The 24,578-nt window shown below is 38.1% G+C and overlaps 1 protein-coding gene and 1 non-coding gene across 3 annotated transcripts in view; one reads left to right on the top strand and one right to left on the bottom strand.

The window, feature by feature from the left end:
• Positions 1-24,578, bottom strand: part of RAD54B (RAD54 homolog B) — a 146,297-nt gene that overhangs the window by 44,652 nt on the left and 77,067 nt on the right. For both annotated transcript variants that reach the window (XM_066266066.1, XM_066266063.1), the window contains one exon: positions 2,687-2,872. In XM_066266066.1, coding sequence (XP_066122163.1) covers positions 2,687-2,872 — 186 coding nt within the window. The remainder of the gene's footprint in view (positions 1-2,686; positions 2,873-24,578) is intronic.
• LOC136332864 (small nucleolar RNA SNORA25) lies at positions 9,549-9,675 on the top strand. The gene has a single exon (XR_010730990.1). It is a non-coding gene; the product is annotated as a small nucleolar RNA SNORA25 (small nucleolar RNA).

The raw sequence follows: 24,578 nt of genomic DNA, 5'->3' as shown, positions 1-24,578 counted from the left end.
CCAATTTATTTTTTTTAAAAAACTGCCTGGCCTACAGGCCAAAATTTGCAAAATTAACTCCAGATTGACCTATTTATTACTATTATAATTAACCAAACAAATCTTATGTTTTAATGTTTTCATTTTGAAAGCCAATAAAATTACCTTTAATGTTTAAATCCATGAATCACAACCCCTGTCGGATATTTATTTAAGTACACCTAAATAAACAAAAAGCACCTGGAAACTTAAAATATACTTATACTCACTTCCTTTCCCCACCATTTGGGCCAAATAAATTATAGCCTCAGAAGTCAGGGTCTAAGCACTGTTATTTTTTTAAAAGCATCTTAGGTGATTCTACTTAAACCGATAGGGTAAAAAACACTGGTTTTAAACCTAATTTGCATTTTTTGCTACTTGCAGCAAAATCATCATTTTATTATGAACTGTACATACACAAAATGATGTATACTGTAACTTATGGGTAAAAGACATTTCAAGGTAATTTTGATAATTTTACCTCTCTAGATAGCTTTGGAATTTTACTAAAGCACAAACACATTCTCCAAAAATCTAGCCTCTATCTACCTTAACCAACTACAGTGAATGTGTGCTCTAACTTTTTAAATTTCTCCAACCACTGAGTATGACACTGTATATATGTATAGTAGTTGTTAATTTTTTTTAAATTTTTATTTATTGATTTTAATGAAAGAGGAAGGGAGAGAGAGAGAGGAAGGGAGAGAGAGAGAGAGAGAGAGAGAGAGAGGAACATAGATCTGTTCCTGTATGTGCCCTGACCAGAGATCATACCAGCAACCTATGCACTTCGCGAGACCATGCACTAACCAACTGAGCTATCCAGCCAGGGCCAGTAGTTGTTGAATATTTTTATAATTGAAAAATATGTTGCGGATTATTCAGGTCAGTCTCAACTCTTGTCACTGTCAATGGCCTTCATGTATTACATCCTTGAAACCTGGAACTACTTTTAAATCTCTCCTGCTTTTGTGCTTTGGTATATGTTACTTCTTCTTGTATATGCCCCTTTCTCATAGGAAACATAAAACTATTCATCCTTCATATATTACCTAACATAATAACTCCTATGAAGTTTTCCCCTGACCTCCTAGGCGGAATTAAATGGTCGTTCCATACATGACTGCACTTAGTAATGATATTCTCATGGAAACAACTATCTTATTGCTTCTTAATTATCAATTACATTGGCCGGTCCCACTTTAGTTTACTCTGATACCCATCTTGTTTATTCTTAGCATAGTGCTTGACACATAACAGTTACCAAAAACTATAAACTATGAAAAATTTAGATGAATGAACACACAGAACAGATTTTATACATATGAGTCACTCCTAAAATTGAACAATAAGAGGCAACAGTGTTAGGCATTCTGAATCCATGAGCTAATTTATATTAGTTCAACTCATGCTGGCAACCTTTTAAAATAGAAATAATGGCAACCTCCAATTTAAATGAATACTCTAGGTCAGTGGTCCCCAACCTTTTTTGAGCCACGGGCCAGTTTAGTGTCAGAAAATATTTTCACGAACCAGCCTTCAGGGTGGGACAGATAAATGTATCACATGACCGAGACAAGTGTCAAGAGTGAGTCTTAGACGGATGTAACAGAGGAAATCTGGTCATTTCTTAAAAATAAAACATCATTCAGACTTAAATATAAATAAAACGAAAATAATGTAAGTTATTTATTCTTTCTCTGTGAACCAGTACCAAATGGCCCACAGACCGGTACCGGTCCGCGGCCCGGGGGCTAGGGAACACTGCTCTAGGTGATGTCTAGCCATTATCTCCTTGCTTTTCTCAAAATTTTATTTGACATTATTGAAATCAGATTTCATTCCACTTCTGATATCAACATCTTTTTAACTTTTACTCAGCATTCTTCAAAGAAAAAGGTGGAAAAGTGCACTAAGACAAACTGGTTAATCTCAGAAAAATGCCAAACTGTACATACCTGGCCAACCATTTGATTTTTTTAAGAAAATCATTTTGGCCCTGGCCGGTTGGCTCAGCGGTGGAGCGTCGGCCTGGCGTGCGGGGGACCCGGGTTCAATTCCCCGCCAGGGCACATAGGAGAAGCGCCCATTTGCTTCTCCACCCCCCCCCCTTCCTCTCTGTCTCTCTCTTCCCCTCCCGCAGCCGGGGCTCCATTGGAGCGGGGATGGCCCGGGCGCTGGGGATGGCTCCTTGGCCTCTGCCCCGGGCGCTGGAGTGGCTCTGGTCACGGCAGGGCGACGCCCCAGAGGGGCAGAGCATCACCCCCTGATGGGCAGAGCCTCGCCCCTGGTGGGTGTGCCGGGTGGATCCCGGTCAGGCGCATGCAGGAGTCTGTCTCACTGTCTCTCCCCGTTTCCAGCTTCAGAAAAATACAAACAAAAAAAAAAAAATCATTTTTTGGAAAAAATGAAACCATGAGATAAGATTTGCCTCACTGAACTAGTATACATGAGACTAAATATTGTGAGATAATTTTATGTTTATGAGATAATTTAGACATAAGTCAATTAAAGAACATCTTAATCTATCCCTTTATAAAACCCAACTAGATTTCAATTATGTAACAAGATATATATATATATATATATATATATACACACACACACACACACACACACACACAAAGTTTAGGTCAAATCATAAATATTAGGTAATATCACATACCTCTTCCAATGTCTTTGCCTTCCAAGTCCTTTAATGTAAATGACATTCCTTTGACAATGAGAATAGCATCACCTTCCCATGTTTTGTGCTTTTTCTTTGAAGCCTTACACCAAACAACAGTGAAATATTTAACCAGACTATCCAATTCCACTTCTTGTCCCTTAGGCACTGTTATTTCTTTAGAGGCTAAATAAACGAGAATAAAAAAAGTAAAATAACAACATTATTTTTGTGTGTTTGTGACAGAGCGAGATGAGAGAGAACAGATAAGGACAGACAGACAAGAAGGGAGAGAGATGAGAAGCATCAATTCTTAGCTGCAGCACCTTAGTTGTATATTGATTGCTTTCTCATCTGTGCCTTGACCAGAGGGGCTACAGCAGATTGAGTTACCCTTTGCTCAAGCCAGCGACCTTGGGCTCAAGCTGGTGAGCCTTGCTCAAAGCAGATAAGTCCGCGCTCAATATGGCAACCTCAGGGTTTCAAACCTGGGTCCTCCGCATCCCAGTCTGATGCTCTATCCACTGTGCCACCGCCTGATCAGGCAATAATAACCACACTATTAAAGATCACTTCAATATTTAAAAGTAAGGCCATTTAAACAAACAAAAAAATCACAAGAAAATCAGATTGTATTAAGTATGAAAAAATATTGTGCAATGAATGTAATCTAAAAGTCATATAAACTCAGTTGAAGCAGAATATAATAATCACTACAAACATTTTGAAACTCTAAAATTAAAAAAAAAAGAAACTCTAAAATTTAAAACTATGTCAACATCCATGGGAAAGTATCTAAAATCACCTTTTTTTAAACAACTGATTTAATTAACAATGACACAACAAACCAGAAAAACTAAAATAAGATCATGGAGTTCTCAATAAAAAATCTGTAGTTTTTTCAAGTATGAACAAATGTACAACAGCAAAGTAGGAATGAGACTAAATTTCACTAAATACTTTTGTGTCTGAGTTAGGGATAATCAGGCTGGGCCACTGATTCTAAGAATTTCGTGGCATATATTCAGGAATTAAGTTCCTTCTTACAAAATCTTGTACTTTTCTTGAAAACATTTTCAAAATCACTTTATAACAACATATCCAATGTTAACTAGACTTATTGTGGTGATTATTTCCCAATATATATAAAACATTACTTTGTAAACCCAAAATTAATATAACATTATATGTCAGTAATTTTCAACAGGTATGCTGCAAGAATTTTTAAAATATGTAACACCTAACTATTTAGTCAGGAACATTGACCTCTTTTCCCTTAGACTGTCAAATAAAAAAATAACAACAGCCAACACAATAATAGCTTTTGGAGGAATGAGTAAATTATACCTAGTTTTATTGTCAGATCAGCAAAAAATGTATTTTTTTGGCGTGCTGCAGTAGTTTAATAATTATGTGGCTTATATATGCCATGAGATGAAAAAAGTTGAAAATTGCTGTTATATGTCAATTATACCTCAATTTTAAAAACTCAAAAAAAAAATAGAACAAAAATCTGTATTATATATATATATAGAAACACCAGAAAATTCTCCAGCCACTACACCACAGGGAACCTGATCTTGATGACAGAGACCAAAAAGTAGTTGCCACCTCTGGAGTTGGGAGATTAAATGAAAAAGAACAGGAGAGAAGAAATTGTTCTGAATGTATACAATTAACTAAAATAATCACTGATAATTTTAGAATTACTGTATGACATTTTACTGCATGTAAATATACTTCAACTTTATAAAGATAAAACAGCCTGACTAGGCGGTGGCGCAGTGGATAGAGCATTGGACTGGGATGCGGAAGACCCAGGTTCAAGACCCCCAAGGTCGCCAGCTTGAGCGCAGGCTCATCTGGTTTGAGCAAAAGCTCACCAGCTTGAGCCCAAGGTGGCTGGCTCAAGCAAGGGGTTACTGGGTCTGCTGAAGGCCCGCAGTCAAGGCACATATGAGAAAGCAATCAATGAACAACTCAGGTGTTGCAATGCGCAACGAAAAACTAATGATTGATGCTTCTCATCTCTTCATTCCTGTCTGTCTGTCCCTGTCTATCCCTCTCTCTCTCTGTCTCTGTAAAAAAGAAAAAAAAAGATAAAACAATAAAACAAATATAACAGCTGGTGGGAATATAAAATGAAATGAAGTGCCAACTTTAGAAAACAGTCTTGCAGTTCTTCATATTAAATAGTTACCATACAAGACAGCAATTCCCCTCCTACATATATGCCTGAGGAAAAAACATTTATCTACATAAATCTTATACATGAATATTTACAGCAGGATTACTCATAATAGCCCAAAGGAGACACAACCCAAATGCCCATTCAACTGACAAATGGATAAACTAAATGTGGTGCAGCCATACAATAGAATACTACTTGACCATAAAAAGGAATATAGTACTGACACATGCTACATCATGGATGAACCTTGAAAACATTATGCTAAGCAAAAGAAGCCAGTCACAAAAGACCACATATTATGATCCCATTCCTATGAAATATCCAAAACAGGAAAATCTATAGGGACAGAAAGTAGAATAGTGGTAGTTTAGGGCTGGGGATTGAAAGTAGGAGCAGAAGGTAGGGGAGTGGGGTGTGAGAGCTATATACAGGATTTCTTTTTGAAGTGTTGAAAATGTTCTAAAATTGCCTGTGGTGACAGTTGCACATACCAGAATATACTAAAAAAACATATACACTTCATTTGGGAGAACTGTACAGTATCTAAATTATATCTCAATAGAGTTGTTAAAAAAAACCCTGACCTGTGGTAGTGTAGTGGATAAAGCATTGACCTGGAATGCTGAGGTCACTGGTTCAAAACCCTGGGCTTGTCTGCTCAAGGCACATATGGGAGTTGATGCTTCCTGCTCCTCCCCACTTTTCTTTCTCTCTCTCTCTTTCTCTCTCTCTCCCCCCCAAAAAATAAAGTCTTAAAAACAAAGCTGTTAAAAACACACAATGAGATAACACCACACACCCACTAGACTGATTAAAAGCAAAAAAACAAACAAACAACAAAAAAAAAACCCTGACCTACCAAGTGTTAGCAAAGATATAAAGCCACAGGCAATATCATACACACTGATAGAAGGAATGTAAACAGTACCACTTTGGAAAGCAACCTGGCAGACTCTTAAAAAGTTAGACATATACCTACTATAACCTGTCTTTCTACTGAAAGTATTTACCAAATAAAAAAGAAAATTTAAGTACACACACACACACACACAGAGGCACCTTATACATCTTCAAGCCAGGTAAACCAATCTCCCAAAATTCTAAAAAATCCACCGTGACTACTAGAACTCAGATTATCCATATCTTTTTCACTGGCATTCATGAATTTAAAGAGTGAGTCTTGACTGTCTTCTAACAATATATATATTATCCTCAGAACTATGACTTTTTTTTTTCTAAGACAGCAATTGATTCATATGCAGCCTAAATTAACTGTGCCCAGAATGCATGGCCCAATGAACCCTTACCAGTCCCTGAAAGGATTCAAACTGCTGTAGCCCTAAGCAGAAGCCAAGCATCACCATCTCTGAACTATTCTACTCTTGTAAGATCTTCCCAACAGGTCCACTGAGACACTTCTATTCCTTAATACCATTTTCCATATTTACTATATATCTAACTTTAAATGTAAGTATGATCATGAACCATTCTTGCTTACAATCCATTAGTCTTAATGATCTTAAAGAAAACATGCGGGACGTCAGAGAAATGGCGCCGTGAGGAGCGATACCAATAATCTCCCCAAAATTTCAACAAGTTCTTCAACCAGAGACAGAAAAATCTATCCTTGGAGCGTCTAGAAGTACCACACATTGAACACGAAGGTATGATCGAGTGAAAAATTGACTAAATATATAATCAACCCCGAAGGAAATAAGATGGAGAAAGGAACACTCTGCCTTCCTCACTAACCTGAGCTAGGGCTGCTTTCACTTGGAACTGAGATAGAGAGCTAAGGGTGCGGAGGAAGCTGGGCAGCGGCCAGACGTCCATGCCGAGGGAAGGCTGTGCCTGTGGTGACTCAGCCAACGTGAGCTAACGTCCGTGCCAGACCCTGACAAAGACAGGCGGGTTGTGGCCTCCATTAGCTCCGATATCCTGGTTGGCGAGCACGGATAATGTGCGAGAGGTTCCTCCTGGCGCCCCAGGAGTGGGCGCCCGTGTTACAAGACAGAGGGGCAGAGTCAGAGGCTTTTGTGTGGGCTGTGACAAGAGTCTCGGTGTGGCCCCTGCACCCTGAACAGCGGCACGGGGAGTGCAATAGAGCAAACGTCCCTACGCCAGAACTTTTCCAGGCGGCGGGGCACCTCACCCTGGGTGAGTGGTCGGGAGCGCGGATAGTGTGTGAGAGGTTCCTCCTAAGTACCCCAGGAGTGGGCGTCCGTGTTACCCAACAGAGGGGCAGAGTCAGAGGCCTTTGTGTGGGCTGTGACCAGAGTCTCAGTGTGGTTCCTGCACCCTGAACAGCAGCACGCGGGGAGTGTGCGAAAGCGAACTTACCTACGCCCGAACTTCTCCGGGCAGTTGAGGCACGTCACCCAGCCATTTAAGCTAACAGCCCCAGGAAGGATTAGCTTAACCCACAGTCTGCCCACCTCCGAACTGACCTATGCAGCTCTAACTGACAAGATCTCTCTCAGTTCAACGATCTAAGACAAGAGGCGTGATATTTTTTAGTGCCTCTTGCTAAAGGGGTGGGGGGAACTTCTGATTGGCAGAACTTTCATACTCAGGCCTATACGTTAAAAAAAGGGATTTGGCAGCTTGTAAGACCTCCTGTTTTGCAAACAGCGACTAGGGCATCTTCTACCAGCCAAAACAGGTTACAATGTGCAAAAAGCCTGGGGAGAGCGGCCCCACAGAGTGCTGAGGCATACTGGACACGCCTGGAGGCGCACAGAAAAGCACCTTGAGAGCAATTGGATCCCAGCCCTGCCTGATTATGCTAGCGGCTCTAAAGACTAACAGAGCCTTATCAAGAGCCCTGCACTGAGTGGGGAGAGAGTGGGGATTTGCCAGCTCTTTAGCCTCTTACTCTCCAGGTAAAGGGAGCAGCAACCCCTTAGCTAGATCATCAGGCTGCTAATTCAGGAAGGAAAGACTAGGAGAGAGGCTCCGGGAAAACGGACTCTCTCATTGTCGGAGCCTGCAAATGCTAATGAGCCTCAACTGCCAACAAGACTGAAGCCTAATATATGACATCGCCATAGAGACTTAGCAACTGCAAATCTCTACCTAAGCGTGCCACAGGGGCAGAACCTGGGGTACAGAGTCACCAACCAGGAAGGAGAGAAAAGAAAAAGGAAGAAGATAGCCTCTCAAAATCAAGAAAAATCCACAGACTTTATAACCTTTTCCATTTTTTCAGTTTGTTTGTTTGTTTGTTTCTCTCATCTTCTTGTCTTGATTATTTTCTTCTTCTTCCACTTTGGTCATTTTATTCTCTGTCAGTCTTATTCTTTCCTCTTCTTGAACTACACTACCCATAAGTGTTACATTTCCCATTTTCTTTCTTTTCTTTTTCCTTTCTCTCTATGAGGGTCGCACTCCAAAACCCTTAACTCTCTCTCCTTTGTTCTTTTTTCTTCTTTTTGTTTTTTCCTCTTTCTTTTTTTCTCCCTCTATATTAGTTTCTTCTTTTATCTTTTACTTTTCCTCTCATTCAATCCTCAATCACGAACAAATTATTTTTATTTGGGACTCAAATTTTTCTTTGTGGCATTTTGGGTGCTTCCTACTTCACTTTTGAACTCATAAGCATTCCTCCCAACCCTGGCCCTCCATTTTATCTAGTTTTTGCTCCACTTAATACAATAGTAACTTTCTAATTTTTTTCCCTTTTTCTTGTTTCCCTCTTATCCCTCTCATTATATCTCTTAGTTGACCACCACTTACAAGCAAATCATTTTATTCTTAACCCAAATTTTTTCCTTTTTTGCATTTTGTAGGTCCATACCTCCTTTTTTGCACCTTTATCACTTCTCCCCAACTCAGGCCTTCCATTATAGGTAGTTTTTGTTCCATTTAGCACAATATAATTCACAGTTCATCACAATTTTTTCTCAAGGAGGAGGGGAGAGGAGTGGAGAAAAAATAAGGGAAAAATTTTTTTTTTTACTTTTTATTTTTTATTAATTCCCATTAGTACTATCAACAAAACCACCCTCAGATGCCATTAAGAAAAAGAAAATGGGCCCTGGACAGTTGGCTCAGTGGTAGAGCGTCGGCCTGGTGTGCAGAAGTCCCAGGTTCGATTCCCGGCCAGGGCACACAGGACAAGCGCCCATCTGCTTCTCCACCCCTCCCCCTCTCCTTCCTCTCTGTCTCTCTCTTCCTCTCCTGCAGCCAAGGCTCCATTGGAGCAAAGTTGGCCTGGTCGCTGAGGATGGCTCTATGGCCTCTGTCTCGGGTGATAGAATGGCTCTGGTTGCAACAGAGCAACGCCCCAAGATGGGCAGAGCATCGCCCCCTGGTGGGCGTGCCGGGTGGATCCCAGTCAGGCGCATGCGGGAGTCTAACTGCCTCCCCGTTTCCAACTTCAGAGAAATACAAAAAAAAAGGGGGGGGGGAGAAAAAGGAAATGAATATCATGGATACAAAAGACAGAGATGTAGCACAGATAGATGAGGAAAAAATCTATGGAGAAAAAATTTAATATATTGGAAACCTTGGAGCTAAATGACAGAGAATTTAAAACAGAAATCCTAAAAATACTCAGAGATATACAAGAAAACAGAGAAAGGCAATTTAGGGAGCTCAGAAAACAACTCAACAATCACAAAGAATATATTACCAAGGAAATTGAAACTATAAAAACAAATCAAACAGAATAGGTAATTTCAAAGAGAGCTTACGGGACCCAAACCAGGAGCTCTTAATGCTGTGACCTAAGATTGACGTTCTCCATAGGATGTAATAGACACTCAGTACTGCTATGTTTCCCTGAGGAGAACACATTTAGAAAGAAAAAAGAAAAATAAACCAAATCAAACAGAGATGAAAAACTCAATTCATGAACTGAAAAATGAGGTAACAAGCTTAGCTAATAGAACAGGCCAGATAGAAGGTTGGATTAGTGAAATAGAAGACAAGCAACTTGAGGAAAAACAGAGAGAAAAAGAAAGACTCAAAAATTTTAAAAAATGAGAAAGCCCTACAAGAATTGTCTGACTCCATCAAACAGAATAACGTAAGAATAATAGGTATATCAGAGGGAGAAGAGAGAGAAAATGGAATGGAGAACATATTCAAACAAATAAGAGATGAGAACTTCCCAAGCCTGTGGAAAGAACTAAAGCCTCAAATTCAGAAGCAAACAGAACACAGAGTTTTCTTAACCCCAAGAAACCCACTCCAAGGCACATCATAATGAAATTGGCACAAACCAACAACAAAGAAAAAATTCTCAAGGCAGCCAGGGAAAAGAAGAATACAACATATAAAGGAAGGCCTATTAGATTATCATCGGATTTCTCAGCAGAAACTCTACAAGCTAGAAGAGAGTGGACCCCAATATTTAAAGTCCTGAAAGAGAGGAACTTTCAGCCAAGAATACTATACTCATCAAAGCTGTCCTTCAAATACAAAGGAGAAATAAAAATATTCAGATACAGAAAAGATGAGGGAATTAATCATCAGAAAACCCCCACTTCAGGAATTACTAAAGGGGCATTTCCAACCAGATACAAAAAACAAAACAAAACAAAACCACAGGTAAAAAGCTCCACCAAGAACATAATAAAACCAAATTTAAACTGTGACAACAAAAAAAAGGGGGTGAGAGGACGGAGATTAACAGTAGCAAAGGACAATGGAGTACAGAAGCACTCATAAGATAGTGTACTACAATGAACATAGTAGGTACCCTTTTCATTACTTAATGGTAACCACCCTCGAAAAAACCACCACAGAAGTACAGGACTTAAAAAAAAAGGCAATAGAGGAAAGAAGTATTGAATACAACCAAACAAAAATAAAGGATAGCCTGACCAGGAGGTGGCACAGTGGATAGAGCATCAGACTGGGATGTGGAAGACGCAGGTTCAAGACCCCGAGGTCGCCAGCTTGAGTGCGGGCTCATCTGGTCTGAGCAAAAGCTAACCAGCTTGAGTCCAAGGTCGCTGGCTCAAGCAAGAGGTTCTTCGGTCTGCTGAAGGCCCACAGTCAAGGCACATATGAGAAAGCAATCAATGAACAACTAAGTTGTTGCAACACGCAACGAAAAACTAATGATTGATGCTTCTCATCTCTCCATTCCTGTCTGTCTGTCCCTGTCTATCCCTCTCTCTGTCTCTGTAAAGAAAAAAAAGAAGAGAAGAATCAAGCAAGATATAAAACTAACAGAAAGCAATTTATAAAATGGAAATAGGGAACCCACAAGTGTCAATAATTACACTAAATGTAAATGAATTAAACTCACCAATAAAAAGACACAGAGTAGCAGAATGGATTAAAAAAGAAAATCCAACTGTATGCTGCCTACAAGAAACTCATCTAAGCAACAAGGATAAAAACAAATTCAAACTGAAAGGCTGGAAAACAATACTCCAAGCAAATAACATCCAAAAAAAAGCAGGCATAGCAATACTCATATCTAATAATGCTGACTATAAGACAGCAAAAGTACTCAGAGACAAAAATGGCCATTTCATAATGATTAAGGGGACACTGAATCAAGAAGACATAACAATTCTTAATATATATGCACCAAACCAAGGAGCACCAAAATATATAGGACAGCTACTTATTGACCTTAAAACAAAAACTGACAAAAATACAATCATACTTGGAGACCTCAATACACCACTGACGGCTCAAGATCGTTCATCAAAACAGAAAATCAATAAAGATATATTGGCCTTAAACAAAACACTAGAGCACCTGGATATGATAGACATCTACAAGACATTTCATCCCAAAGCGACAGAGTATACATTTTTCTCCAGTGTACATGGAACATTCTCAAGAATTGACCACATGTTGGGCCACAAAAATAACATCAGCAAATTCAGAAAAATCAAAATTGTACCAAGCATATTTTCTGATCATAAAAACTAGAATTCAACTACAAAAAAGAGGAAAAAAACCCACAAAAATGTGGAAACTAAACAACATACTTTTAAAAAATGAATGGGTCAAAGAAGAAATAAGCGCAGAGATCAAAAGATATATACAGACTAATGAAAATGACAATATGACATATCAGAATCTCTGGAATGCAGCAAAAGCAGTGATGAGAGGGAAGTTCATATCACTTCAGGCCTATATGAACCAACAAGAGAGAGCTCAAGTGAACCACTTAACTTCACACCTTAAGGAACTGGAAAAAGAAGAACAAAGACAACCCAAAACCAGCCAAAGAAAGGAGATAATAAAAATCAGAGCAGAAATAAATGAAATAGAGAACAGAAAAACTATAGAAAAAAATTAATAGAACAAGGAGCTGGTTCTTTGAAAAGATCAACAAAATTGACAAACCCTTGGCAAGACTCACCAAGGAAAAAAGAGAAAGGACTCATATAACCAAAATCCAAAATGAAAGAGGAGAAATCACCACAGATATCATAGATATACAAAGAATTATTGTAGAACACTAAGAAAAACTATATGCCACTAAATTCAACAATCTAGAAGAAATGGATAAATTCCTAGAACAATATAACCTTCCTAGACTGAGTCAAGAAGAAGCAGAAAGCCTAAACAGACCAATTAGCAGGGAAGAAATAGAAAAAACCATTAAAAACCCACCCAAAATAAAAGTCCAGGCCCAGATGGTAATACTAGTGAATTCTATCAAATATTCAGAGAAGACTTGGTTCCTATTCTACTCAGAGTCTTCCAAAAAATTGAAGAAGAAGCAATACTTCCAAACACATTTTATGAAGCCAACATAACCCTTATACCGAAACCTGGCAAGGACGGCACAAAAAAGAAAACTGCGGACCAATATCTCTAATAAATATAGATGCTAAAATACTAAACAAAATACTAGCAAATCGAATACAACAACATATTTAAAAAAATAATTCATCATGATCAAGTGGGATTCATCCCAGAATCTCAAGTATGGTTCAACATACGTAAAACGGTTAACGTAATACACCATATCAACAAAACAAAGAACAAAAACCACATGATCTTATCAATAGATGCAGAAAAGGCACTCGATAAAATACAACACAATTTTATGTTTAAGACACTCAACAAAATGGGTATAGAAGGAAAATATCTCAACATGATAAAGGCCATATATAATTACCCATCAGCTAACATCATATTAAATGGCATAAAACTGAAGGCTTTCCCCCTTAAATCAGGAACAAGACAGGGCTGTCCACTCTCTCCACTCTTATTTAACATGGTGCTAGAGGTTCTAGCCAGAGCAATCAGACAAGATAAAGAAATAAAAGGCATCCATATCAGAAAAGAAGTAAAGGTATCACTTTTTGTGGATGATATGATCCTATACATTGAAAACCCCAAAGACTCCACAAAAAGATTACTAGAAACAATAAGCCAATACAGCAAGGTCGCAGAATACAAAATTAACATACAAAAGTCCAAAGCCTTTCTATATGCCAACAATGAAACATTATAGAACAAAAAAATAATCCCCTTCACAATTGCAACAAAAAAAATAAAATACCTAGGAATAAACATAACAAAGAATGTAAAGGACCTATATAACAAAAACTACAAAGCATTGTTAAGGGAAATCGGAAAAGATTCAATGAGATGGAATAATATTCCTTGTTCTTGGATAGGAAGAATAAATATAATCAAAATGGCCATATTACCCAAAGCAATATACAAATTTAATGCAATTCCCATCAAAATTCCAATGACTTTTTTTAAAGAAATGTAACAAAAAATCATCAGATTTATATAAAACTATAAAAAAACCCCAAATAGCCAAAGCAATCCTAAAGAAAAAGAATGAAGCTGGGGGCATTTCAATACCTGACTTCAAACTATATTATAGAGCCATGACAATCAAAACAGCTTGATATTGGCAGAAAAATAGACGCTCAGACCAATGGAACAGAATAGAAAGTCCAGAAATAAAACCAAATATATATATATATGGTCAAATAATTTTTGATAAAGAGGCCAACAACACACAATGGAGAAAAGAAAGCCTCTTCAACAAATGGTGCTGGGAAAACTGGAAAGCCACATGCAAAAGAATGAAACTCGACTACAGTTTGTCCCCTTGTACTAAAATTAATTCAAAATGGATCAAAGACCTAAATATAAGACCTGGAACAATAAAGTACATAGAAGAAGATATAGGTACTAAACTCATGGACCTTGGTTTTAAAGAGCATTTTATGAATTTGACTCCAAAGGCAAGGGAAGTGAAGGCAAAAATAAATGAATGGGACATCAGACTAAGAAGTTTTTGTTCAGCAAGAGAAACTGACAACAAAATAAACAGCCAACTAAATGGCAAATGATATTTTCAAACAACACTCAGATAAGGGCCTAATATCCAAAATATACAAAGAACTCATAAAACTCAACAACAAACAAACAATCCAATAAAAAAATGGGAAGAGGACATGAACAGACACTTCTCTCAGGAAGAAATACAAATGGCCAACAGATACATGAAAAGATGCTCATCTTCATTAGTTATTAGAGAAATGCAAATCAAAACTGCAATGATATCACCTCACACCTGTTAGATTAGCTATTATCAACAAGACAGGTAATAGCAAATGTTGGAGAGGCTATGGAGAAAAAGGAACCCTCATACACTGTTGGTGGGAATGTAAAGTATTAATAGTACAACCATTATGAAAGAAAGTATGGTGGTTCCTCAAAAAACTGAAAATAGAACTACCTTACGACCCAGCTATCCCTCTACTGGGTATATACCCCCAAAACTCAGAAACATTGATACGTAAAAACACATGTAGCCCCATGTTCATTGCAGCATTGTTCACAGTGGCCAAGACATGGAAACAACTAGAAAGCCCAATAGAAGACTGGATAAAGAAGATGTGGCGCCTGACCTGTGGCAGCGCAGTGGATAAAGCGTCAACCTGGAATGCTGAGGTCGCCAGTTCAAAATCCTGGGCTTGTCTGGTCAAGGCACATATGGGAGTTGATGCTTCCTGCTCCTCCCTTCTCTCTCTCTCTCTCTCTCTCCCTCTCTCTCTCTCTCTCAATCCTGTCTAAAATGAATAAATAAAGTCTTTTAAAAAAAATTAAAAAAAAAAAAAGATGTGGCATTGCCTGACCTGTGGTGGCGCAGTGGATAAAGCGTCGACCTGGAAATGCTGAGGTCGCCGGTTCGAAAACCTGGGCTTGCCTGGTCAAGCACATATGGGAGTTGATGCTTCCAGCTCCTCCCCCCCTTCTCTCTCTCTGTCTCTCTCTCACCCTCTCTCTCTCAATAAAAATAAATAAAAAATTAAAAAAAAAAAAAAAGACTAGCCCTGGCCGGTTGGCTCAGCGGTAGAGCGTCGGCCTAGCGTGCGGAGGACCCAGGTTCGATTCCCGGCCAGGGCACACAGGAGAAGCGCCCATTTGCTTCTCCACCCCTCCGCCGTGCTTTCCTCTCTGTCTCTCTCTTCCCCTCCCGCAGCCAAGGCTCCATTGGAGCAAAGATGGCCCGGGCGCTGGGGATGGCTCTGTGGCCTCTGCCCCAGGCGCTAGAGTGGCTCTGGTCGCAACATGGCGACCCCCAGGATGGGCAGAGCATCGCCCCCTGGTGGGCAGAGCATCGCCCCTGGTGGGCGTGCCGGGTGGATCCCCGTCGGGCGCATGCGGGAGTCTGTCTGACTGTCTTTCCCTGTTTCCAGCTTCAGAAAAATGGAAAAAAAAAAAAAAAAAAAAAAGACTAATGTCTCATTTAAAAAAAAAAGGATGTTGCACATATACACTGGAATACTACTCAGTCATAAGAAATGATGACATCGGATCATTTACAACAAAATGGTGGGATCTTGATAACAATACACGGAGTGAAATAAGTAAATCAGAAAAAACCAAGAACTGCATTATTCCATACGTAGGTGGGACATAGAAACGAGACTAAGAGACATGGACAAGAGTGTGGTGGTTACAGGGGGGGTGGGGGGGAGGAAGGGAGAGGGGAAGGGAGAGGGGGAGGGGCACAGTGAAAACTAGATAGGTGACAGAGGACAATCTGACTTTGGGTGATGGATATGCAACATAATTGAATGACAAGATAACCTGGACATGTTTTCTTTGAACATATGTACCCTGATTTATTGATGTCACCCCATTAAAATTAATAAAAAAATTTTTAAAATTTAATTTAAAAAAAGAAAACATGCTAATTCCAGTCAAAGGATCTTCTATTCCTCCCACGTATTAGCTTCTATTCTACTCAACCTTCCAAACAGTTGAAATTTCCTTGACTGCTAAACTAGATCCAATTACCTTATTATCTCAGCAATTACTTGTGTGACAAATTATTTAACGTCAGCCTTTCCCATTAAACTATAAAGTTCTGACAGGAGGGTCTGTTTTGATTCTGTTTATCACCACATTCCCAGAATAGATACTTTCAAAACCACCATTTTGATCCTAGGTACATTTTGACAACATGTTTATAAAAACTTTTCATTCAAAGAGAATAATCTTAAAACTAATTTTTCATTTGAGGGTGTAGCTTTTGAAATTAACTTTGAACTTATCTTCATTATTGTCTTATTTTTTTTAACTGAAGAGTTTCCTCCAGATCAAACCAGGAAAACACTTTCATTTTTAATGTTAATTTTATTTTTTAAGAGAAAGAGAGGAACACTGATCTGTTCCTGTATGTGCCCTGACCGGGGATCAAACTGGCAACCTCTGAGCTTCAGAACAAAGCTCTAATCAACTAAGGCACCTGGCCAGGGCATATTTTCATCTAATAAAGTATTACCTTCAGGATTACTTTTCAAGTAAACTTTATAAGAGATTTAATTCATCAGTCAGTCACTTTTTTATGTATCATATTTTAGTGATTACTGTTTTGCCAACATGAATTTTCTCTCAAACTATAATTTCTACCAAATGCACTTTTGCTAAGTCAAATTTTGAAAAGCTAAATATTACCAAGAACTTATCACTCCATCAGTTTTTAGTTAAGAAAGTGTGCCAATTTTTGGACAAATTGGCAGTTGTCATGAGTTAATTTGGCTGTTTTACCAATCTTGATTTTCCTAGAAAAAGTTTTCAGTTTATAGCATTAACAAAAAAGACAGGATGTTTTGATTAATTTTTTTTAACTGTAAAAAACTTTGTGGTGTGCAATCTCAGCCAATTTTAATTAGTTTTCTTTTTGCATTATTTCTACCAGAAGCTGTTACTGTGCATTGAATCAAAGACTGAAAATACATTTCTGCATTTTTAAAATTTGTTCCTGTTTTTTTTTATTTGGTTATCCAAGAGAAAAACGTAATTCCTTAGGATTGCTGTAAAACGGGGTAAAAGGAATATCTTTCATCAAATGACTGGGGAAAACATTCTACGTAGAGTCAAATATCCTGTTGTATTCCCAGAACCAAAAAAGATTGTTAATGTCTAAGACCCTCACCCTGCCAAAAAAAAAAAAAAAAAGAAAAAAGGCAGGAAACAAGAAAAGACAATAAATTCTGAGAATTGAGAAATTACCTATAATTTACTTTGAAATACCATTAGATTATCAGATATATCCTTTCTTTTGTAGAACAGAAGATCAAGAGCATCAACTAATCTGGCTGGGTTTGAATCCTGAGTCTGCCATTTCCTAGTCATTTGACTCTGGATAAATTACCAATCTATGCCAGTTTATGATCTGCAAATAAATGTAATACTAATACCTCCCTCATGGACTTGTTGTGAGCATTAGGTTAGTTAATATATGTAAAACACTGAGAACACTTGCAATGTAAGTAACTCCCTAAATGTTACCTACTATTAACCAACTTCTTAAATTCTCCCTTTCCCATTTAGTCTCATTTTAAATACTGAGCTTAGGCTAGAAAAGGGAGAGTAAATAATTCCAAAAAGTAGAATAAAGAGAATTAGAAATTAAACATTTATCAAACATAACCTCATATCTATCTACCCTACTTCTATTACATAAAATATTAATTTGCAACGTACCAGACTAACCATCCCTAACAATTCCATCATAATTGGAATCTTTTTTGTTTTTTAGTGAGAGAAAGAGAGAGGGACAGGAAGGACAGACAGACAGATAGGAAGAGATGAGAAGCATCAATTCTTCATTCAGCTCCTTAGTTGTTCATTGATTGCTTTCTGATATGTGCTTTGATCAGGGGGCTACATCAGAGCGAGTGACTCCTTGCTCAAGCCAGTGACCTTGGGCTTTAAGTGAGCGACCTTTGGGCTTAAGCTAGTGACCATGGGGTCATGTCTATGATCCCACTATCAAGCCGGTGACCACACATTTAAGCTGATGACCCCACACTCAACCTGGATGAGCCCATGCTTAGGCCAGTGACCTCGGGGTTCCAAATATGGGTCCTTAGCATCCCAGACTGACATTCTACCCACTGCGCAACCACCTAGTCAGGCATAATTTCTATTTCTAAACTTGGTTCTTAACTACTTCCCCCTTAACCCTGTAATGTACTTCCCATATCAGTAACAAAAAAATGTTCTACATAAACAAAATCCTTGAAGCCCTAACAGCAAAATTCGCAAAGTAAAGATGGTTAAAACCATGCTTTGAGCCTGATTTGTGGTAGCCCAGTGGATAAAGCATTGACCTGTAATGCCAAGGTTGCTGGTTTGAAACCCAGGGCTTGCCCAGTCAAGATACATACAACAAGCAACTACTACTAGTTGATGCTTCCCACTACTCCTCCCAGCCCCTGCTCTCTCTCCTCTCTCTAAAATAAAAGCAAAAAGAAAAATATGCTGTGAAAAAACAGAAAGAGGTAGATAATGTCATTTTAATATTGATAGTAGACATTATAATCTTAATGATTCATAAGCAGTGTCACTCTAGGTATGGAGAGTTTACTTATATATTACATAAATGCAAATCTTTAATATTCTCTTTCCATTCAAATATTCTAAATAAACTTTTCAATTAAGCATATAAAGTTTTAAAGATCTAATATAATCATATTCAATAGAGAATGTACTCTCACAGACTATATAATCTTTTTAGTTTTAAAATTACCAAAACATATCAAATTTTAATATGCATTAATATAACTGCAATGTAAATTTTAAATTTTAAGTTATTACACTAAAAAATATAAAAGTATTAATATACAAATTCCATTACACTGTAATCATCCATTGTTTTACCTAATAAAATAGATTCAATGTCAACTAAGTACAAGTTCATTACACATAGAAAAAACTTAGGGCCCTGGCCAGTTGGCTCAGTGGTAGAGCGTCGGCCTGGTGTGCGGAAGTCCTGGGTTCGATTCCCGGCCAGGGCACACAGGAGAGGCGCCCATCTGCTTCTCCACCCCTCCCCCTCTCCTTCCTCTCTGTCTCTCTCTTCCCCTCCCGCAGCCGATGCTCCACTGGAGCAAAAGATGGCCCGGGCGCTGGGGATGGCTCCTTGGCTCTGCCCCAGGCGCTAGAGTGGCTCTGGTCACGACAGAGCGACGCCCCGAATGGGCAGAGCATCGCCCCCTGGTGGGCGTGCCAGGTGGATCCCGGTCGGGCGCATGCGGGAGTCTATCTGACTGCCTCCCCATTTCCAGCTTCAGAAAAATACAAAAAAAAAGAAAAAAGAAAAAACTTAGAAGATATTTCTTTGCATTAAAGGTTATTTTCAGAATGATACATTATAAGCATGACAGGAATTACACTTTTTATCATATTTCTCATAACCTCTTATCAAAGCATATATACAGCAAGTACTAAAATAGAAAAAATAAAACTACAATATGTTCAGATATCTAAACTATCTGTCTAGCATTTTGAATTCACTTAAATATAAAAAAAAGTTTTCAGTTTCTTCTGACCAGGCAGTAGTACAGTGGATAGAGCATTGGCCTAGGATGCAGAGGAGCCAGGTTCAAAATCCCAAGGTCACTGGTTTGAACCCAAGCTCATCCCGCTTGACTGGGGGTTCACCCAGCTTAAGTGCAGGGTTGTTGGCTTGAGCATGAGATCATAGACATGACCCCATGGTCACTGGCTTGAGCCCAAGGTTGCTGGCTTGAGCAAGGGGTTACTTACTCTGCTGTAATACCCCCTCTCCTGGTCAAGACACATATGAGAAAGCAATCAATGAACAAAGGAACCACAACAAAGAATTGTTATTTCTCATCTCTCTCCCTTCCTGCCTGTCGGTCTCTATGTATTCCTCTCTGTCTCTCACTCTCAGTCACAAAAAAATAAAAGTTATCCATTTCAATTGACATTCCAATCATTGAACATACAAAACTTAATTTAAAAAAACAACATACACTGTAAATGGAAGTTTGAATGGTACAATCATTTTGGGCAAAAAATCTGGGAGTTTCTTAAAAAGTTAACCATATCAACTTACCATATCTAATATTATGTTTATAACAAATTTATATAAGAATATTCATAGAATCTTTATACACAATAGCAAAAATCTGAAAATAGCCCAGAAGTCCATCAAAAGTTAATGGACAGAGTGGGCTGATGCCAGCAAAGCCCATTCCCAAATACCTGAGGCAGTGGCAGAGAGGGTGACAGGCCTGCAGACAGACCACATGTAGAGAACACCGAGGCCACACCCATTGGACTCCTGTGGTGACACCCTTCTTATACACAGACAAAATGGGAAGGCAGAGAAATGCAACCCAAGTGAATCAAGAGAAATCCCTAGAAAAGGACTTGAATGAGTCAGATATAACCAAATTACTGGATGCAAAGTTTAAGATAATGATTGTTAGGATGCTAAAAGATCTTAGAGCAACTATTGAAGGACATAATGAGCACCTAAATAAAGAGATAGCAAGTATAAAAAAGGACATTGAAATAATAAAGAATCAGTCAGAAATGACAAATACAACATCAGAAATGAAGGCCACAATGGAAGGAATTAAAAGCAAGATGGAAGAAGCTGATGATCGAATCAGCCAGTTAGAGGACAACATAAACGAAGGCACAAAAGCATAGCAGCAAATGAAAAGACACTTAAAAAGTCTGAGGAAACTCTAAGAAAGCTCTGTGACAACATGAAGAGGAATAACATTCACATCATAGGGGTTCCTGAAGACAAAGAGAAAGAACAAGGGATAGAGACCTTGTTTGAAGAAATCATACCTAAAAATTTCCCTAAACTGATGCAGGAAAAAGTCACATGGGTTCAAGAAGCACAGAGAATTCCATTAAAGAGAAACCCAAAGAAATCTACATCAAGACACATCAAAATTAAAATACCAAAGCTAAAAAATAAAGAAAGAATACTAAAACTTGTAAGAGAAAAGTAGTCTATTACCTACAGAGGGGCTCCCATAAGGATGACATCTGACGTATAAAGAGAAACACTTGGGCCAGAAGGGAATGGCAAGAAATATTTAAAGTAATGCAGAACAAGAGCCTACAACCAAGACCTCTTTATCCAGCAAGGCTATCGCTTAAAATTGAAGGAGAAATAAAAAGCTTCCCAGACAAAAAAAAAAAAAAAAAACTCAAGGAATTCATTACAACCAAACCAATGCTGCAAGAAATGTTAAGGGGCCTGTTGTAAACAGAACAAAGGGGAAAAAGAATATAGAAAAAGAGGAATATAGCTTCAAAGATTAAAATGGCAATAAACAACTACATATCAATAATGACCTTAAATATAAATGGTTTAAATGATCAAATCAAAACACATAGAGTAGCTGCGTGGATAAGAAAACAGAACCCATACATATGCTGTCTACAAAAGACACACCTAAAAACAAAAGATACACATAAACTGAAAGTAAAAGGATGGAAAAAAATATTTCACGCAAATGGAAACGAAAATAAAGCTGGGATAGTAATACTCATATCGAACAAAATAGACTTTAAAACAAAGGCTATAGTAAGAGATAAAGAAAGTCACTACATAATGATAAAAGGAGCAATCCAACAGGAAGATATAACCATTATAAATATCTATGCACCTAATATAAGAGCACCAAAATATATATAGCAGACTTTGATGGATATAAAGGGCGAGATCAACAGCAATACTATAATAGTAGGGAATTTCAATACCCCACTAACATCACTAGATAGATCCTCAAAAAAGTAAATTAACAAAGAAACAGCAGACTTAACACACTAGATCGCCTGACCAGGCGGTGGCATAGTGAATAGAGTGTCGAACTAGGATGCAGAGGATCCAGGTTCAAGATCCCAAGGTCACCAGCTTGAGCGTGGGCTTATCTGGTTTGAGCAAAACCTCACCAGCTTGGACCCAAGGTCACTGGCTCGAGCAAGGGGTTACTCGGTCTGTTGAAGACCTGCAGTCAAGGCACATATGAGAAAGCAATCAATGAACAACTAAAGTCTCATAACAAAAAACTGATGATTGATGCTTCTCATCTCTCTCCGTTCCTGTCTGTCCCTATCTCTCTCTTTCTGAATCTATCTTTCTGTCCCTGTAAAAACAAATTAAAGAAAAAGAACACACTAGATCAACTGGACTTAATAGATATCTTTAGAACCTTTCACCCTAAAGCAGCAGAATATACATTCTTTTCAAGTGCTCATGGTAGATTCTCTAGGATAGACCACATGTTAGGGCACAAAAGCGGTCTCAACAAATTTAAGAAGATTGAAATCATATCAAGCATTTTCTGTGATCACAATGGCATGAAACTAGAAATCAACCAAAACTGAAAAATACTCAAAACACTTGGAAACTAAATAGCATATTATTAAATAACAAATGGGTTAACAATGAGATCAAAGAAGAAATAAAAAATTGCTAGAAACAAATGATAATGAGCATACAAAAACTCCAAATTTATGGTACACAGCAAAAGCAGTACGGAGAGGGAAGTTCATAGATTTATAGGCATACCTTAGGAGCTAGAAAAAGCTCAAATAAACAATTTAACCCTGCATCTAAAGGAATAAGAAAAAAAACAGCAAGTAAAGCCCAGAGGTAGTAGAAGAAAGGAAATAATAGAGATCAAAGCAGAAATAAATGACATAGAGGCTAAAGAAACAATACAGAGGATCAATGAAACCAAGAGCTGGTTCTTTGAAAAGGTAAACAAGATCGATGAACCTTTAATGAGACTCACCAAGGAAAAAAGAGAGAAGACTCAAATAACTAAAATTAGAAATGAGAGTGAAGTAACAACTGACACAGCAGAATTACAAAGGATTGTAAGAAAATTCTATGAAGAACTGTATGCCAAAAAAATTAGACAACCAAGGTGAAATGGATAAATTCCTTGAAACATTATCTTTCAAAAATCAATCTGGAAGAATCAGAAAACCTAAACAGACCGATTACAACAATTGAGATCGAAACAGTTATCAAAAAAACTCCCAACAAGCAAAAGCCCTGGGCCAGATGGCTTCACAGGTAAATTATACCAAATATTCAAAGAAAAACTAACTCCTATCCTTCTCAAGCTATTTCAAAAAATTCAAGAGGAAGGAAGATTTCCAAGCTTCTTTTATGAGGTGAGCATAATTCTGATTCCAAAACCAGGCAAAGACAACACAAAGAGAGAAAATTATAGGCCAAAATCCCCAATTAATTTAGATGCTAAAATCCTCAACAAAGTATTATTAGCAAACTGGATCCAGCAATCCATGAAAAAAAAATCATACATCATGATCAAGTGAGATTTATTCTGGGAGGTAAGGCTGGTACAATATTCACAAATCAATCAATGTGATTCATCACTTAAACAAAAGGTAGAAGAAAAACCACATGATAATTTTAGTAGATGCAAAAAAAGCATTTGATAAATTCCAGAACACATTCATGATCAAAAGTCTCAGCAAAGTGAGAGGCAATACAGGGAACATACTTCAACATGATAAAGGTCATCTATTACAAACCCACAGCCAACATCATACTCAATGGGCAAAAATTAAAAGCAATGCCCTTAAGATTAGAAACAAGGCAGGGGTGCCCCCTTTCACCACTCTGATTCAACATACTCCTGGAAGTCCTAGCCACAGCAATCAGACAAGAAGAAGAAATGAAAGGCATCCAACTTGGAAAAGAAGAAGTAAAACTATCATTATTTGCAGATGATATGATACTGTATATAGAAAACCCTAAAGTCTCAGTCAAAAAACTACTGGGCCTAATGAATTCAGCAAGGTGGCAGGATATAAAATTAATACTCAGAAATCAGAGGCATTTTTATACACCAACAATGAACTGTCAGAAAGAGAAATTTTAAAAATCCCCTTCACTATTGCAACAAAAAAAATAAAGTACCATGGAATAAATTTAACCAAGGAGGTTAAAGACTTGTACTCAAAAAATTATAAAACAGCCTGACCAGGCAATGGCGCAGTGGATAGAGCGTCGGACTGGGATGCAGAGAACCCAGGATCGAGACCCCGAGGTCGCCAGCTTGAGCACGGGCTCATCTGGTTTGAATAAAAGCCCACCAGCTTGAACCCAAGGTCGCTGGCTCCAGCAAGGGGTCACTCGGTCTGCTGAAGGCCCATGGTCAAGGCACATATGAGAAAGCAATCAATGAATAACTAAGGTGTTGCAACCTGCAATGAAAAACTAATGATTGATGCTTCTCATTTCCCTCCGTTCTTGTCTGTCTGTCTCTGTCTATCCCTCTCTCTGACTCACTCTCTTCTCTGTTAAAAAAAAAAAAAAAAAAATATATATATATATATATATATATATATATAAAACATTAATAAAAGAAATCAAGGAAGATTCAAACAAGTGGAAGCATATACCGTATTCATGGATAGGAAGAT

The sequence above is a fragment of the Saccopteryx bilineata genome, chromosome 3, assembly GCF_036850765.1.
Source record: "Saccopteryx bilineata isolate mSacBil1 chromosome 3, mSacBil1_pri_phased_curated, whole genome shotgun sequence".
NCBI lineage: Eukaryota > Metazoa > Chordata > Mammalia > Chiroptera > Emballonuridae > Saccopteryx > Saccopteryx bilineata.
The sequence above is the reverse complement of the archived record's forward strand: the minus strand, read 5'-3'. Positions and strand labels throughout refer to the sequence as shown.